General features: G+C 40.4%; 1 protein-coding gene across 1 annotated transcript in view; it reads right to left on the reverse strand.

Annotated features, from left to right (window-relative positions):
* Positions 1–628: 628 nt before the first annotated feature.
* Positions 629–15,663, reverse strand: part of SPATS2 (spermatogenesis associated serine rich 2) — a 149,369-nt gene continuing 134,334 nt past the window's right edge. Inside the window, exons 9-13 of the mRNA XM_026000253.2 lie at positions 11,020–11,078; positions 7,098–7,207; positions 4,296–4,398; positions 2,849–3,063; positions 629–1,858 (exon numbers count right to left, since the gene is read on the reverse strand). Coding sequence (XP_025856038.1) covers positions 1,547–1,858; positions 2,849–3,063; positions 4,296–4,398; positions 7,098–7,207; positions 11,020–11,078 — 799 coding nt within the window. The 3' untranslated portion in view covers positions 629–1,546. The remainder of the gene's footprint in view (positions 1,859–2,848; positions 3,064–4,295; positions 4,399–7,097; positions 7,208–11,019; positions 11,079–15,663) is intronic.

Consider the following 15,663-nt stretch of genomic DNA (forward strand, 5'->3'; position numbering starts at 1 on the left):
ACACACACACACTCTCTCCTCTCTCTCTCTCTTTCTTTCTCTCTCTCAATCTGTTCACCCAACCTGAACCCGGGCAGCAGCTAGCTCAGCTGCAGCTGAAGAGCCAAGGGAAGCCCTGAGGCAGCGAAGTTCTGCACCACTGCCGCTTACAGCCTGGACTTCAGACTCCAGAGGACAAATGCTGGAGAAGGAAAAAGCTCAGCTGTTACTCAGTCATGGATGCTGGGGGCGGTGTGGGGTGGAGGGGTCTGGCCCCAGTGCCACCTGCTAACATGCAGTAGCTCAATTATACCGTTACATTCACTACTCCTGTCAAGGGGCAGGCAGCAGAGGAGAGAGGGTAGCCCAGGAGAGCCATTGGCAACGGTGGTTTTTCAAAACTGGCATGCCTCCCTTGGAAAGTCACTGTTCCCTATACTATGAATCCTGTCCCACAACAACAGCTGCATTTGCTCATGCTGGCCTTCACATTTTCATCTGGTTCCAAAGCTAAGCGGTGGACAAATGACTCAGGAAGCAGCCACCTTAATTTAACCCCCCAAACAAGCTGCCCAAGAGACCTCTACCCCACGAGGCCCAAAGAAAACCAGATAATGAAACGGAGGCATTTGCTGCTGTGAAACAAAGATGGGAACATTTACACAGTTGTTTTTATTTATTCAACTATAAAGGCCGTGGCCATTTTTTGATGGGTAACACCTTAGATCAACACTAATTATATTGCTATAAATGTGGTTGAGGATCAGAGTAGGATTCAGGAACAAGGGGAAACAATAACAACAAAAATCTTCAAACATTGAAACAAAGAAATACTTTTTTTTTCCTTTAATTAAATGCTACTTTCCCGTAGACTTCCCTAGACTGGTCTGCAGTCTAAGGTGACAGGAAACGAGGCTGTGGGCATTCTGAAGAGACCGCAGGTGAAGCTACGGTGCCAAGCAGGAGACTGAAACCCTGATCTGAGTGTCAATCTCAAGCACATTCTGGGAGCAGAGGCAGATTCTCAGTTTCTAGTGTTCTTTCCTTTTCACCAACTGAATTTTCCCTTCTCGGGCTAATTCAGTACGGTACACAAGCCCCTCGCTGCACTTCCTGGTTACACTGTCGTGTAGAGGGCACCGACTGGGACGTGTGGCTTCTGCTTCGGCTGGCAAGGCAGCTGGCCCAGCCCTGACCCACCTCCCCCTGAGAGCCTGTACAGAGGGAGGGGCTGAGGAAAGCCTCTTCCGGCAACTGAAAGGTGCACCCAGAAGGGCACTGATGACCCTCGGGAAACCTGGCATCAGTTGCCCGTGATTCCTGATGGAAATGACCCATCAGAATCAATCCATAACATTGGGAAAGGTCAAGGGAATAAACACCTTTCCCTCCAAAAACAGTAAAAGAGGAAACGAGGAGAGAAGAAACCAAAAATATTTAGAATGGCATAAAAAGTGATATGCGTAAACTTCTTTTTGTTATTACATCTAACTATAAGTTTCCTAAGAAGTCCAGTTACCAAGTTGAATTGTGTGGGATAGAGGAGGGAGGCCAACTGGAACTGCCCTCAAGAGTTCACAGCCCCAAGCTGAGAGGTCCTAGGTTTGCGTTGGGGGAGCCCCTTTTTGAATGAGGACTTGGGTGGGCTGGGCTCCATGCTCGCTCCAGTTCCATTGGTCCCTGCAGAATGGGCCTGGCCCCGCTCACTAATGTTTCCTGATGCCTGGGTTGGAGCGCTCTGATACCTGGAACCAGATGAATACCATGAGCTATTTCTGTAACGACCCACACTGTCATGTCGCCCTTGGTTCATCGGGTCATTGGACTTTTGGCCTTGTGGCCTGTAGCCTTGTCCTCCTCGTCTGTTCCCTGGCAATACCTGAGGAAAGAAGAATACAATGTTTAAAGCACTCTGGCATTATGGCACCCTGTCTGTTCCAGTTCAGCTTACAGGAGTATTCCAAAAGCTTAAATTGTGGTATCCCATGCTCGGGACTCAGTTATCGCTAAGACTCCCAAAATTCTGTCAGCCAATCCAACCTAGCCACGGCACCAGAATTAATAAATCCTTTCCTACTTTTGCCCCACCTTTCACCCCTAGGCTCTCCACCTGGTGTTCACTTTTCTTTAGCTGGGCAAGTATCTTATCACATGTCTGAACTCTGCAGATCACAAGCCCTTGGTAAAGATAATGAACATCTGGAGTAATAAAATAGACATCGTTGTAATCTGTTTTGCTATACATCATTGAACCATAGATGAAATCATGCTGCTCTGACATTCAGGACATCTTTCACATTACAAACCAGAAAGCTGCTGGCATGGGGTGTTATTTTTGTCCTCTACTTTCAATGTAATACCAGTTCTGCACAGCACTGCTTTGAATTGATCTTGTGTATCTTCTTCAAGCCAAGAAAAGAAACTATGGATTATGCTTCAACTTTCTGGTGTTTGTTCTCCAACACCACCAGGTTCACACTCTCCCTCCCTGATATATTCCACACTGTGCTTCTATAGAGTTGCTGCTTCAGATGCACTCTGGTGAACCTGCCACTGTGGTGCTTCTCTACCTCGAGATGGGTGCATGACTCCCTGTGTGACTAATTACCAGGCAATACTACCTACAATAGCTAGGATCGCCGCCAACATCAGAAAGTCAGCAGTCTTGGCAACAGGAAATCTAGCTAGCTGGTGGTTTAGAACAAATGTGCCAAATGCTTTCTCTGGAACTAACTGGGCCTGGAGAGATTCAAAATAGGTGTGGAACGGGCATCGAGAGAGGAAGGTAATGTACTGAGCTGTCAGCATTTAGACCGTAACGATCCGGTTACTTTCCTCCATAACTGGCTTAGTGTGGAACCTGGGTTACCTCTCGATGAGGCTGGTAGGGCCGGCCACTGGGGTTTGCTATGGCTGCAGGCGTCTCTCCTGGTGCTGAGTTTTTCTTGTTAGCACTTGTAAGACTGGTTGCAGAGGCACAGGTGGAAGAGGAAGCAGCAGAGGCATCACATGGGCTACTCAAGGGCACAGATGTAACTGAGCTACATCGAGATCTGGTTGAGTAGCTGTTCTTTGGATGGGACACTGAACAAAAACACGAGACGTATGTTGTCATATGATGGAAGAGCATAATGGGTAAGGTTTTCCCTATTTCTCCATTTCACAATAAGCAATTTAAGACAAAGAACTGTCTGCTTGAGTAGTTGTAAAGATAAGCTTATAAAATGGGTAACAGGAAGCAAAATCTCTGCTTTCTTCTTCCACTCCTTCCAAACCCCCACTTCTTTGCTTTTTTTTTCTTCTTCAAGTTTTTATTTAAATTCCAGTTAGTGAATCCCCACTGCTTTGTAAGGGAACTGCTCAGAGACAGGAGAACAGTGTGAGATCGGAGAAACCGTTCCCCCACCAACTAATGACTCCTCAGCATTTCCTACTAAACTCCTGGCTACAGCTCCAGCAGCTGACTAAGCCTAGGAACAATAGTATGGGCCATATGTTCAGTTTCCTATGCAGGAACATTTTGAAGTAGTGACTTGACAAAGAAAGAAAGAGGTAAATAAAAAGCTAAATGCTTTTTTTAAAAAAATTTGTATGATACAAGATATAAATAACCAAGATTAGTTAAATATGAACAGAACTAGTCTTTATAACATGTATCTTCTCAAGGTTCTTTCTGCAAAAATAATCCCAAATTCAAAATACCAATGTATCTGAAAAATATGAATATTTTCACTTTAAACTTTGTCAGAATTCAATGACTTAAAACAGCCTCTTACATATTTTTCTTGATTTTAAGCCTGGACTGATGTTGAATTCACAATCACTGCTCTAGGTCCAACCTTACTTTTATACTGACACAGAAAGAACAAAGGAGCTGGGCTCAGGGTTTAACTGGTGCATCCCTATAAGCTCTCACCTTAAGGGATGGCTCCTCCTCCCCTTAAAGCCAGGGGAGGGGGAGCACACCTGGCACAACTACTCTGTGCCAGGCCAGGCAGATATCATTATCTCTCCAGTTGGGAGAGGAGTGAAATGAAGTTCCAGAGGTTAATATAAAGGCAACGTTCAAACTTGGTCTGACTCCAGAGCTTCAGAACATTGCAAATTTAGGGAGCTGGAAAACACCCATCTTCTGAGCTCAAAGAATTTGCATCCAGTGACTAAAGTATCTCAGAATTACTTTTCACAAAAACAAGCAAACAAACAAAAACACAAGAGGCATTAAAGACAAATCAGTGGAGAAGCCACAACTTTGGTCTCTGATGGGTGGTCTTCTCATTACCACCTTTAGCACCCAGAATCCCTCACCATCTCACCTTGTCCAAATGACTCAATGTCCTTCTTTAGAGTCTCTACATCGCAGGTGAACCGAGCTACTCGTCCCAGATCCTCATCATATTTACGCTCACTAACAAAGTGCTGGAGAAAGGACAAAGAAGAGCCTCCAGGTGAGACAAGCGGGATACATGGGAACCAGAGCTTGCTATAGAGAGATGAAACAGAATTGTTTTCCACTGTCTTCTTTTTTACTGCTTCAAATTTTGCAAAATGGCCATTATATTACCTATGCTGGGTGACTGATTAAAATCCAGTCATTTCCTTAAGGCCCAAAGAGAAGTCTATTGGGGAGCTTTATGAAATGCTACATCATGGCCAAAGTCCATTAGGTATAAATCAAGAGAAATAAATTATAAAGATAGAAGAAAAAGTTTATAGTAGAGGGCCATCTTTCCACTATTGGCTACTCTCTATATTGTTCCACTTTATACCAAAGCAGAGGCAGCAAAAATGCTCATAAGTTACAACAATGATTCCATGTAAATAGATGGCTTGGTGTTCTTTAATAGGGACTTCCTTAGGAAACCCGCTTCATCCCTTTATAAAGTAGGATTTGTTATAGTCCTTGAAGTGGTGACAACTTCCTGAGGTGGAAAATCATTCGTGTGAAAAGCCAACCCTGCAAATGAGAAGGGTTTGTGCTGCAAATAATTTAATCCTTCTAAGCAGACTGTACTGAGAAGTAACCAACCCCTCGGGTCAAAACTAGCTAGAGACTGTGGGACGAGAAACATATCAAGAATAAAGCGCTTCTGGGGGTGTCTTTCAGTAAACAATCTCCAACGTAGCTTGACATAATTTTTTTTTTCCCAGATGAAAAGGAGGCGAGAAAGAAAAGTTAAAAAGGCCTAGATATAATTTACAAGAATTGAACTCTCAGGCAGTCCTCTAGTAGGTGATCTAATTCCACTTTGGATTTTCAAGGGTTACAATCAAATGCATCAGAATCCCTGGGATGGATCTAGAAGCAGTAAAATGGGAAAGGAGACATCAAAATTCCCTCTGAGCCTTGAAGTCCTAAAGCTTCAGAGTACACTTTGGCTTAGGAAAGCACATGAAACTCTAACATAAAGCCTTCAGACATGTAATATCAGTCAGAGTAATTCTGAAACAAATTCTAGGGTTTGTTGAGCCAGAGACATAACAGGAATGACGGAAATAAAATGATCTGGAAATAAGACATTTAACTTGCACAGCACCCACTTCAGTACACTGAAAACGTGGAGAGAAACAGATCCTTAGTCAGCCTGCAGAAATATTTCTAGCAGCTTTTTAACCATGTGGGAAGGAGAACAGATGAAGCCTGTGAGAGCCAGAACTCTCGTCTAATTCCAAAGGGGTTTCCGGCTTCTCCCAGATAGTTGAATGAGACTGACTGGCATCAATGTGAAACGACGTTCTATAATTTTTAGTAATATAGTTCTAGTTAATCAGAAACGGTAATTTCATATTGGCATTATTTTGCTATTTCAGCCCAACAGAGTCTAAGGGGAAGGAGTTAAAGACTGGGTCAGAATAGTAACAAGGATACCTGAAAGGGCTTAGATGATTTTCCACCTGCTTTTATTTTACAAAGACTGTGAAATGACCTCTGAGGCAAGCATTCCTGTTAAAGATGGCAGTAAGTCTCATGTGTTTAGAAAGAACAGAGGTTAAGGACTCAGGAGAAGGGACAGACAACTCCTCTTGTTCACACAGCTCACAAGTTATAAACAATCATTTAGAATGCCAGTGTCCACAGCTACCCATGAACACCTCAACCTCTCTCAGGCTTCTACCCTTAGTCTCAGAAACACTGTTCTTTTATATAAAGAATTTAAGATATAGGAGTGTTGAACCTAGGTCATCTTTATAAACAGACTACAATATAATCAACATCTCAAACTGCTCACTTTTCTCATAAAATCAGAATCAACCAAAAAACCATTTAAGTATTTACTGAATACCCACTATGTGCCAAGGCACTATACTGGAATTATGCTAGTTCCTGCCACTGTAAAGTTCACAATCTAGTTGGGAAGACAGATCAGTCAAATGAACACAAAATGATAAGTATGCTATGAAAGCACAAAGTAGGGGATAAGACAGGAAAGTCAGGAAGGATGAGCAGGTCACAAGCCCCTGTGTGCTGGGAGTGGGAGTTTTGTTCAGGTTGAAAAGCATATGCAGTAGCCTTCTAGCAGGAGGGAACAGAATATGTTTATGGAAAGGAGAAGCTAAGATGGTTAGAGTATAGAGAACAAGGGGCAAGGAGGGCATGGTGTGAAATGAGATGGTGGCAGAACCAGACCCTGCACAGCCCTACGGGCCGTGTTAAGGATTATAGCCTTTATCCTAAAAGCAATGAAATGTTTGAAGCAAGTGACTGTAGCGTGAGGAACAGATATGGAGGACTGGGGAAGGTGGGCAGTGGCAAAGTGGGTGGGTGGAATCAGTTAAGAGGCTATGATGGAAGTCCAAGCGAGATAATAGTAGCTTGACCATGATGGTGGTGATGGAGATGAGGAGAAAAGGTCAGATCTGAGATTTAGCAGGAGGTCAAATGGACAGGATCTGCTGATAGATTTAATATGGGAAAGGATAAATTTGCTAAGGTTTCCAGGTTGGACACCTGGATAGATGACAGCACCACTTATAGAGAAAAGGAACACGGAAGAGGTCCAGGTTTGAGAGGGGAAGATTTTGAGTTCAATATATTAGGCATGGCCATGAATTATGGAGATTTGCTGCTTTAGTCCCCGAGGATAAGAAGCAAGGCAGAAAGGAGAAGGAGGTTTTACCTTGATATCAGCTCTGAGCTCAACCAATTGCTCCTCTGACATTCGAACAGCCACATCAGTCATCTTCTTTAGAAGTTCAGCTTTCTTTTGTCGGCTGAGCAAAATTTCCACTATGGAGAAAAAGAGAGTATGACTCCTACATTCTGCTAAACAGGATAAAGAAGAATTGGAAATATGGGCCTTACAGTATGTATTTGGACAGCCAAAGGCTTAGCTGCCCACCCATCCAGAAAATGAAAGTACCAAAGGTCCAGTTTCCACTTTCTTGAGGGACTCTGAAGGCAGTTAAATGGTAAACACTTTTTATGAATCATAAAGACTCATAAATCATTTGTCATTTCTCTTTCTCCTCAATTAAAAAATTTTTTTATCAAGCAACATATAAATTAAAACAGAAAATATGTACCCACGGTAAAAAAAAATTCACCTAGAATAAATGGGTATAAGATGAAAAGTAAAAGCGCCCCTCCTACCTCTGACTTTGTAGTTCCCTTCCCGGTAGAAAAACCAATGTTAACAATTTCTTATGTATCCTTCCAAATGTATTCTATGCATACACAGCAAATCTCTGTCCATTTCCCCTCTCTTCACGAATGGGAGTATATCATATACATGATCCTTTCCTTTACCTTAGCTATTTTTACTTAACATATCTCAAAGTTCACTCCCTATTAATACGCTGGATCTCCCTCACTGCTAACAGCCACACTGTACTCTACTATGTGGCTATACTATCATTATTTACCAAGTCCCCTAATGGTGGACATTTAGGTTGTTTATATAAGAAGTATATTCTTAGGCATGCTCCCAGATATATAACTCAGATATGGCCATCAAAGACAACAGACAATTTGAAAAAAAAAAAAAATCTTTCAGAGTAGAGAACCAGGGGCTACAGAGGACGGGAGCCAAAGAAACCCTCCAAGGAAGCAGAACCAGGAGCTGCCATATGAACCAAGGAACTTTCTCTACCCAAGGGCAGGGACTCTGCTATTCCTGTCTAGTAAGTTTGGATCATTGCTTTCCCAGGTGGGAATTTTTACTATAATTATTCTCTTCTTTCTCTATCTGTATAATATTGGAGGAGGGGGCATTTAGCTTTTCTTTTAACTTATGGGACCCCAGACCACAACATGCCACGTTCAGACCTGTCAAAAGATCTGAAATTACCCAGCAGTTCTGGACTTTCAGCTGAATATATTAACTAGATGAGTCTTTGGAGGTACTGCCATTGAGGAGGAGGTTGAGTGTGTTCCCAGTTTTCTTTTCTTTTTTTTTTTTTTTTTTAAAAGGGACGTTGGGCAGCTGAGGGGTGGATTGTAGCAAAGACTGTTAGCCAATTGCATATCCATTCTCCTCTTCCTCCTACTGGTAGTCCAATGTTTTGGGTACCAATCTGCTTAGGTAAAACTCTGCATTTCCTGCCTTTGCTACAGATAAGTCATGTGATATGGTTTGGTCACTGAGATCTAAGCAGAACTCACAGGGTGAGGTTTACTAGGATAACTATTTATTTATTCAGTTTTAAAGATTTTATTTATTTATTCATTCATGAGAGACACACAGAGAGGCAGAGACACAAGCAAAGGGAGAAGGAGGCTCCTCATAGGGAGCCCGATGTGGGACTCAATCCCCAGACCCAGGGATCATGCTCTGAGCTGAAGGAAGACGCTCAACTGCTGAGCCACCTAGGCATCCCTACATTTCCCTACAGGAAAACTCTTTAAAGGAGTCTTAGCCAGCATGTAACATTTTGCCTCTCCTCAACTGGAGCCTTAGGAAGTATCTTTTGACCATAAGCACACTCTGAGGATGGATGGGTACAAAAACAAAGAAGCCTGGGTTCCTCATGTCATTTTGGGGATGTCTTGCCAGCCCTAATCACTTACCTCTGGACCTTTCATTTCATGGGAGAAAAATAAATTCTCGTTTATTTAGGCCATTCTGTTACATGCAAACTCAGTTCCTGTTATACATAGAATCCTGTAACCTACTTAGAAATTAGCCAAATTTATGTTAGAAAATAAATAGAATTTTCCAAGAGCTACATCAGGTATTCCAAAGAGCTGAATATCTTCAGCAATTTTGCTTAACCTGACTGCCATGTGTATGCCACCCATGGGTTGCCCCTCCCCAAATCTGATTAATCCCCTTTACCAATAAGTGAGGAATGTGCCTACAAAAGTTTCTTGACACCAAGGTCCAATAGCTACAAATGATCTGGCTCCCAAGATAAAACCTGTCTGCCATTTATGTCAAATTTACTTGCTTTTCAGCTACCATACTCTAGGATTCTAAGACAAAATCATAGATCCCAACATGGAGGAAATGTGTCAAGATCTCCATACATATCGGAGGACCCAATTACATAACTTTGGACAAGTCAGTTTTTTCAAAGGACTAGTTTCTTCATTTATTGAATGAAACATAGGAAAATCTAATTACCTCATAAGGTTAATGTGAAGATCCTAGATAAATGAGTTTTAAAAACTCTAAGCTGTCAAGTACTATGAACATATAAATTAATAAAACGATTATGTGTAAAAAAGAAAAAGAAGCACCTTCTTGATAGTATTGGTAAATGAGTAATTACATTTAGTGACATTGAGAACCAAGATTTTTAGCATGAGAGAAACGAGATACAGATATACAATTGATGAAATTAAGTAACACTCTGTATGTCTTAATTTGATAAAATAAGATTGACCATGAATTCATAATTAGTTGAAACTGGATGATGGCAGTTAATTATGTTAGCCCTTCTATTTGAAGTACGCTTGGAATTTTCTATAAAAGTTCTATTTTTTAAAAAAACATCTTCTCAAATGTAAGGATTATATCTTTTTACTAGTTCATCTGAAACTTCATCTTCAAAATAGAACACATAAGTATAAGAATGGACTGAAATAGTCACATTTAGACATTTCAGGATATACCACTCGATTTAAATGAAATATCACCTCTGAAAAACAGTAGAGTACCTGTTCGACATTTCAGGTCAAAACTGAACTCAGCTCAGTGCCTCCTCTGACCCATGACCATAAACACAAATGATTTAATTGTGAGTCATCATCTCAACCTATTTCCATTCTTACCAGTTTGAGAGCAGGTTAAAAGAAACAGCCCTCCTAATTACAAATCTAGCATTCAACTCATGAAGGTAAAATCTGCTGCTGAAAAGCCCCAAATCAATGCCTTTGTAGAAGCTGCAATTGACATTCTCTTCTTTTCATACAGCTGTGTATCTTTTACCTAACCTTTAACAGAAATGACAAAAAACAGGTATCTGGTTTTTCGCTACAAAAACCTCACAGATTACCCAAGTTAGACTACTCTTTCAGAATCTTTTAGTAAGCTTTCAAGGAACTCTAGTCATGATATCCTAAAATCTTGTATCATTGACTTCCCCAACCTGATGATCACAGACATTGAGTGAAGACTGTTCTACAAATTGAGAAAACAAAGAAAGTTCTGAGATACGTAATGACAGTAATGTTTACACTAATGTGTGGGTAACCCTGGGAAGTCTCTTCTGATTATGCCAAACATTTTTTGCCAAGTAAAAAAAAAAAAAAAAAAAAAAAAACCCAAATGGACTTGTTCAATCACTGAAAGCTACAAACAAAATAAAACAAAACCCAGGCACCTGGAAGGATACTTTTTTCCCCTAAGTTGATGCTGTGGTGGTAGATACCATGATGCAGTGTCAAAGTACTAAAATTCAAAAATATTAAAAAAACAGGTTCTTACAAAGTTGTTTCACTTGACAGGATTCAAATGCCAGGGCAATACAACTGCTCAAGATTGTATAAATAAATAAGTAAACTCATAGTGGCTGGCATTTATATGGAGCTTTTGTTTTGAGGATTGGAAGGCAGATATCTACTAACTGGCAATAGCTTTAACTACAGATCAATCTTACTTGCTTCAGCTTTCACTTTGTCCATTTCAGCAAGCAATGCAACTTCTCGATCCATTAAACTAGGAAAAGACAAAGGGAAAAAAGGTTTGATCAGAAACTCAAACAGATAAATAGCACATCGTTAACAGTGGAGAGAGACTTAAGAGTTTGTTCACTAAAAGTGTACTACAAAGGAAACCTTGTGTGGACCACATAAAAATTCTGTCTCGCTCTCAGCAAAGAATATTTTAAGGATTCCAATAAACAGACCTAATTTCCTTTTATTTCTATGTATTACAGTAAACCAGTAGCTAGAAATCCAAGAATTGAGAACCAGTAGGTGGCAGTAGCAAGCTACAGAACAATTCTCACTAATTCTGTGCTAAAGCAAATGTCCTTATGGAAGTTACAAATTTCCACTTCATGCTCTGATGTTTTAATTTTATATTTTGGTCTATAAAATTGGACAGCTTTGCTTCTAATACATTTTACAAGGCAATACCCCTTCTAGGGCATGATAAATTTATTCACAGTAAGGATCTGTACACTCTCAACATTTTACCACAGTTGTACTAAGTCACTGACACTTTAGTCTTTTTAAAAAAACACTTTATTTGAATTCCAGTGAGTTAAAATACAGTGTAAAATTAGTTTTAAGCGTGGAATACAGTGATTCAACACTTCCATACATCCCAGGGTGCTCATTACAAGTGCCCTCCTTAATCCCCATCACCTGTTTAGCCCTCCCTTCCTCCCAACCCCCTTCTGGTTTGTTTACTGTAGATTAAGAGTCTGTTTCTTAGTTTGTCTCTCTCTCTCCATTTTTTCCCTTTGCTCCTTTGTTTTGTTTCTGGTACTTTAGTCTTTAGAAGGCAAAGTAATTAAAAGACATATATACACTGTGCTGGTTTCAGGTAGGCTTTTTATAGAAAAAGAACATTAAATGGGTAATTAGAATTTTCTCCACTGCAAATGTAAATGGTTTGAAGGCACAAAAAACTTTCTATGTCCTTATAAAAGAGTCCACCACCTTCAACATATATAAAGACAGTAGTCTGTCCTATTCTTCAACCTCTGGATACCAAGTTAATTTTCCTTACTGTATTGGTTTTATCAGTTATGAAAGAAAAAATCTAAAATTTTAATGCCTACACAGACACGAAAATGTTCTGACTCTCTTCAAATTTGCTATTCATTCTGATTTCCCCTTTTGAATAGGAATGTATCTATGGGGTTAATAAAAGATGTACTCTTGTTTATGATTGTAAAACTAATCATACATACATATATACACATACATATATATGAATACTGATTCAATTTAGCTCACTATGTAATGATGTTACCACCAAGTAGTTAATACAGAGACTACAGTGTAAGGTATACAAAAAAAGGATAAGGCAGGGTGGGGTACAGGTGGTCAATCCCTCAAGGAGCAAAATCCTTTGTAGTGAAGTGCCAGAAAACATAGGCTTAATAATTATTATGCATATTAATAAATAGACTTGTAATGAAACAAATTTGGCTGGCATATTAATCCAAAAGCACCAGACTGGAAAGAAGATCCAACTCTTATAGGGTAATAATACTTTAAGAAAGCATTTCCCAGGGGATCCCTGGGTGGCTCAGTGGTTTAGTACCTGCCTTTGTTTGGCTCAGGGCGTGATCTTGGGGTCCTGGGATCGAGTCCTGCATCAGGCTCCCTGCATGGAGCCTGTTTCTCCCTCTGCCTGTGTGTCTGCCTCTCTCTGTGTCTCTCATGAATAAATAAATAAAATCTTAAAAAAAAAAAAAAAAAAGCGTTTCCCAAACCTTGGCAATATTTTGCTCCAAGAACTCTAGCAGCATTTGGAATGCCCAAAAGCAAAACAAAAGCACAACTGTGACAGGAGCTGCCAGGCCTCAATTTTGACACTACCCCTTTCCTGTTGCCGAATCACCTTAAGATGCAGACACTGTGTCCACCAGATGACAAATCTGTCTCTGGCAAAGCTGGTAAAATATTTATTAAAAGACTTCAGCAAACAAGTAAGCTTTCTGCAGCTTACAATTTTTATTATGAAAAACAAGAGTGTCATATGACATGTTTAGCAAGAAAAAAGTTCTGCACAGTCACAACCAGACTTTTCTGTGGTAGTAGAAGCCAGAAGTACATTGTGTTGGCTTTTTTCTTTTTCCCTGTAGGAATGACTAGGATCCATTTAAATAAACTCTGTTTTTCAGTGGACTCACTGGTGATCACAAGGAATTCAGAAGCAGTTACATGGACAGTCATCTGATCATGCCATGAAGAAATGTTTACTTTTTCATGCCAAAAAACCCCCACTGAAAAGCAGTAATTGCTTCTATTTCTTAATTGTTTGTGATGTCTTGCCATCTATTGGTAACACCTATTGAGAGGTCCTGTGATGTCAGCCAAGAATTAAACAGAGGAATCTACTGGTTAACTGAGGTTGTTAGGATGCTTTCTCAGAAAAAAGCCTAATGAATATTTGCAACTTTCCTTAAATTTTCACAAGTCTTTATAATACAAAAATGAATAAATGTTAAAATATAAATGGCAACGTTAGCTGATTGTAGTATAAGTGCTGACATTAAGCTTTTCATTGCTGAGATCTCCATTTCAAAGACATCTCAAATAAACAGACTGCCAGCTACACAACACAGCCAGGCTGCCCCACACATGAAGTCCCTCTTTGAGAAAGCCCTGAGTGACCCACATAACTTGAGTGGCCCTACTTTTTTTTTTTCCTTCCAATGCTTTAATTCTTGCTCTTGTTTTAAATTCATCAATAAAGCTGAGTGAAGTAAGTCAATCGGAGAAGGACAAACAGTGTATGTTCTCATTCATTTGGGGAATATAAATATAGTGAAAGGGAATATATGGGAAGGGAGAAGAAATGTGTGGGAAATATCAGAAAGGGAGACAGAACATAAAGACTCCTAACTCTGGGAAATGAACTAGGGGTGGTGGAAGGGGAGGAGGGCGGGGGTTGGGGGTGAATGGGTGATGGGCACTGAGGGGGACACTTGACGGGATGAGCACTGGGTATTATTCTGTACATTGGTAAATTGAACACCAATAAAAAATTAATTTATTAAAAAAATTCATCAATAAAGAGTGAGCCCACAAAACCTCAGGAAACCTACCATTAACCCCCAAAAAGGCATAACGCTATGTCTGTTCTCTATTTAAGCATACCCTGCTGTGCAGCCCTGGGCATGCCATGTGCCCTCTAGGACATGTAAATAATAAATCTTATGTTTTTTACAAAGTTCTCTAATAGGCTAAGGCATGTCTTGCAATCATAAGAAGCAGGAGGGCTGATCTAGTCATAATACAGCTTAAAAATGGGCTCATCACAAGTAATGTGGGGCCCAGGTCAGTGCCACCCAGCATCTCTGACAGCATCACCAGTATCACAGTCTGAGATTGATACAAAACAATATAATAGTAATTTTCTTATTAAAAGTACATCACATAATATATTGTAATTGTGTAGAATGACCATGTTTTTAGGTCATCCATTATGTAAAGCATTTAGAAATGACATGTCATGATGCCTGCGACTTCCAAATGGTTCCACCAAAACACAACACACACACACACACACACACACACACACACACAGTACTATCCTAGCATCTTTTTTGTATCTTTGAAAGTTTTCATAATAAAAAATTGGGGAAACACACTGTATCACCAAATAGGTAGAGAAGGTGTGGGAAGAGTTCAAAAGTGAGAAGTATGTTAAGCATAAAGATAAAAAGCAAAGGCTTTTTTTTTTTAAAGATATTTTTTATTTAGTTATTCATAGAGATGCAGGGAGAGAAAGAGAGGCAGAGAAACAGGCAGAGGGAGAAGCAGGCTCCACGCAAAGAGCCTGATGTGGGACTTGATCCTGGGTCTCCAGGATCACGCCGTGGGCTGCAGGCGGCGCTAAACCGCTGCGCCACCGGGGCTGCCCAAAAGCAAAGGCTTTAAAAAATAATTAAAAACTATAGTTTACTGTAAGACAGCTTTCTAACAATGTGTAAGCTTAAGCTCAAGTTTTTCATCTGTTCCTAAGCTAAACAGTGGACCCCGAATAGATCTGTGGCCAAGAGATTCAAAAGTACCTGTGGTTTGAAGTAAAAGTTTTTAGAGGCCATAAATGCAAGCAATGAGTCCTCTCAGAAAGTGATGAAAGACTCACTCAGAAGGTCAGATTTTCTCTTACCTTGCCAGTACATGAGGGCACTAAGTTCAAAACTGTTCTCTCAAGGTTTCCTTTATTATTTTTAAAACTTTTATTTATTTATTCATGAGCGGCACAGAGAGAGAGGCAGAGACCTAGGCAGAGGGAGGTGCAGGCTCCCTGCAAGGAGTCCGATGCAGGACTCAATCCTAGGACCCTGGGATCACGCCCTCAGTAGAAGGCAGATACTCAACCACTGAGCCATGCAGGTGCCCCTCTCAAGGTTTTCCTGAATGGAAACACACTACAATAAGCATTTGATACACTGGATTCTGAAACTGCTAATGAAATTCAGCTAAATATGGCTGGAACTTTATTTAGAAAGACAGTAGGTCTTATTAAGCCTGAGCCTCATAACATATGCATAGAGAATTTCCATATCTTTTCTTCAATTATGAGAAATAGTTTTAGATGACTTGTCACTGTC

The sequence above is a fragment of the Vulpes vulpes genome, chromosome 8 (genome assembly GCF_048418805.1).
Source record: "Vulpes vulpes isolate BD-2025 chromosome 8, VulVul3, whole genome shotgun sequence".
Lineage (NCBI taxonomy): Eukaryota > Metazoa > Chordata > Mammalia > Carnivora > Canidae > Vulpes > Vulpes vulpes.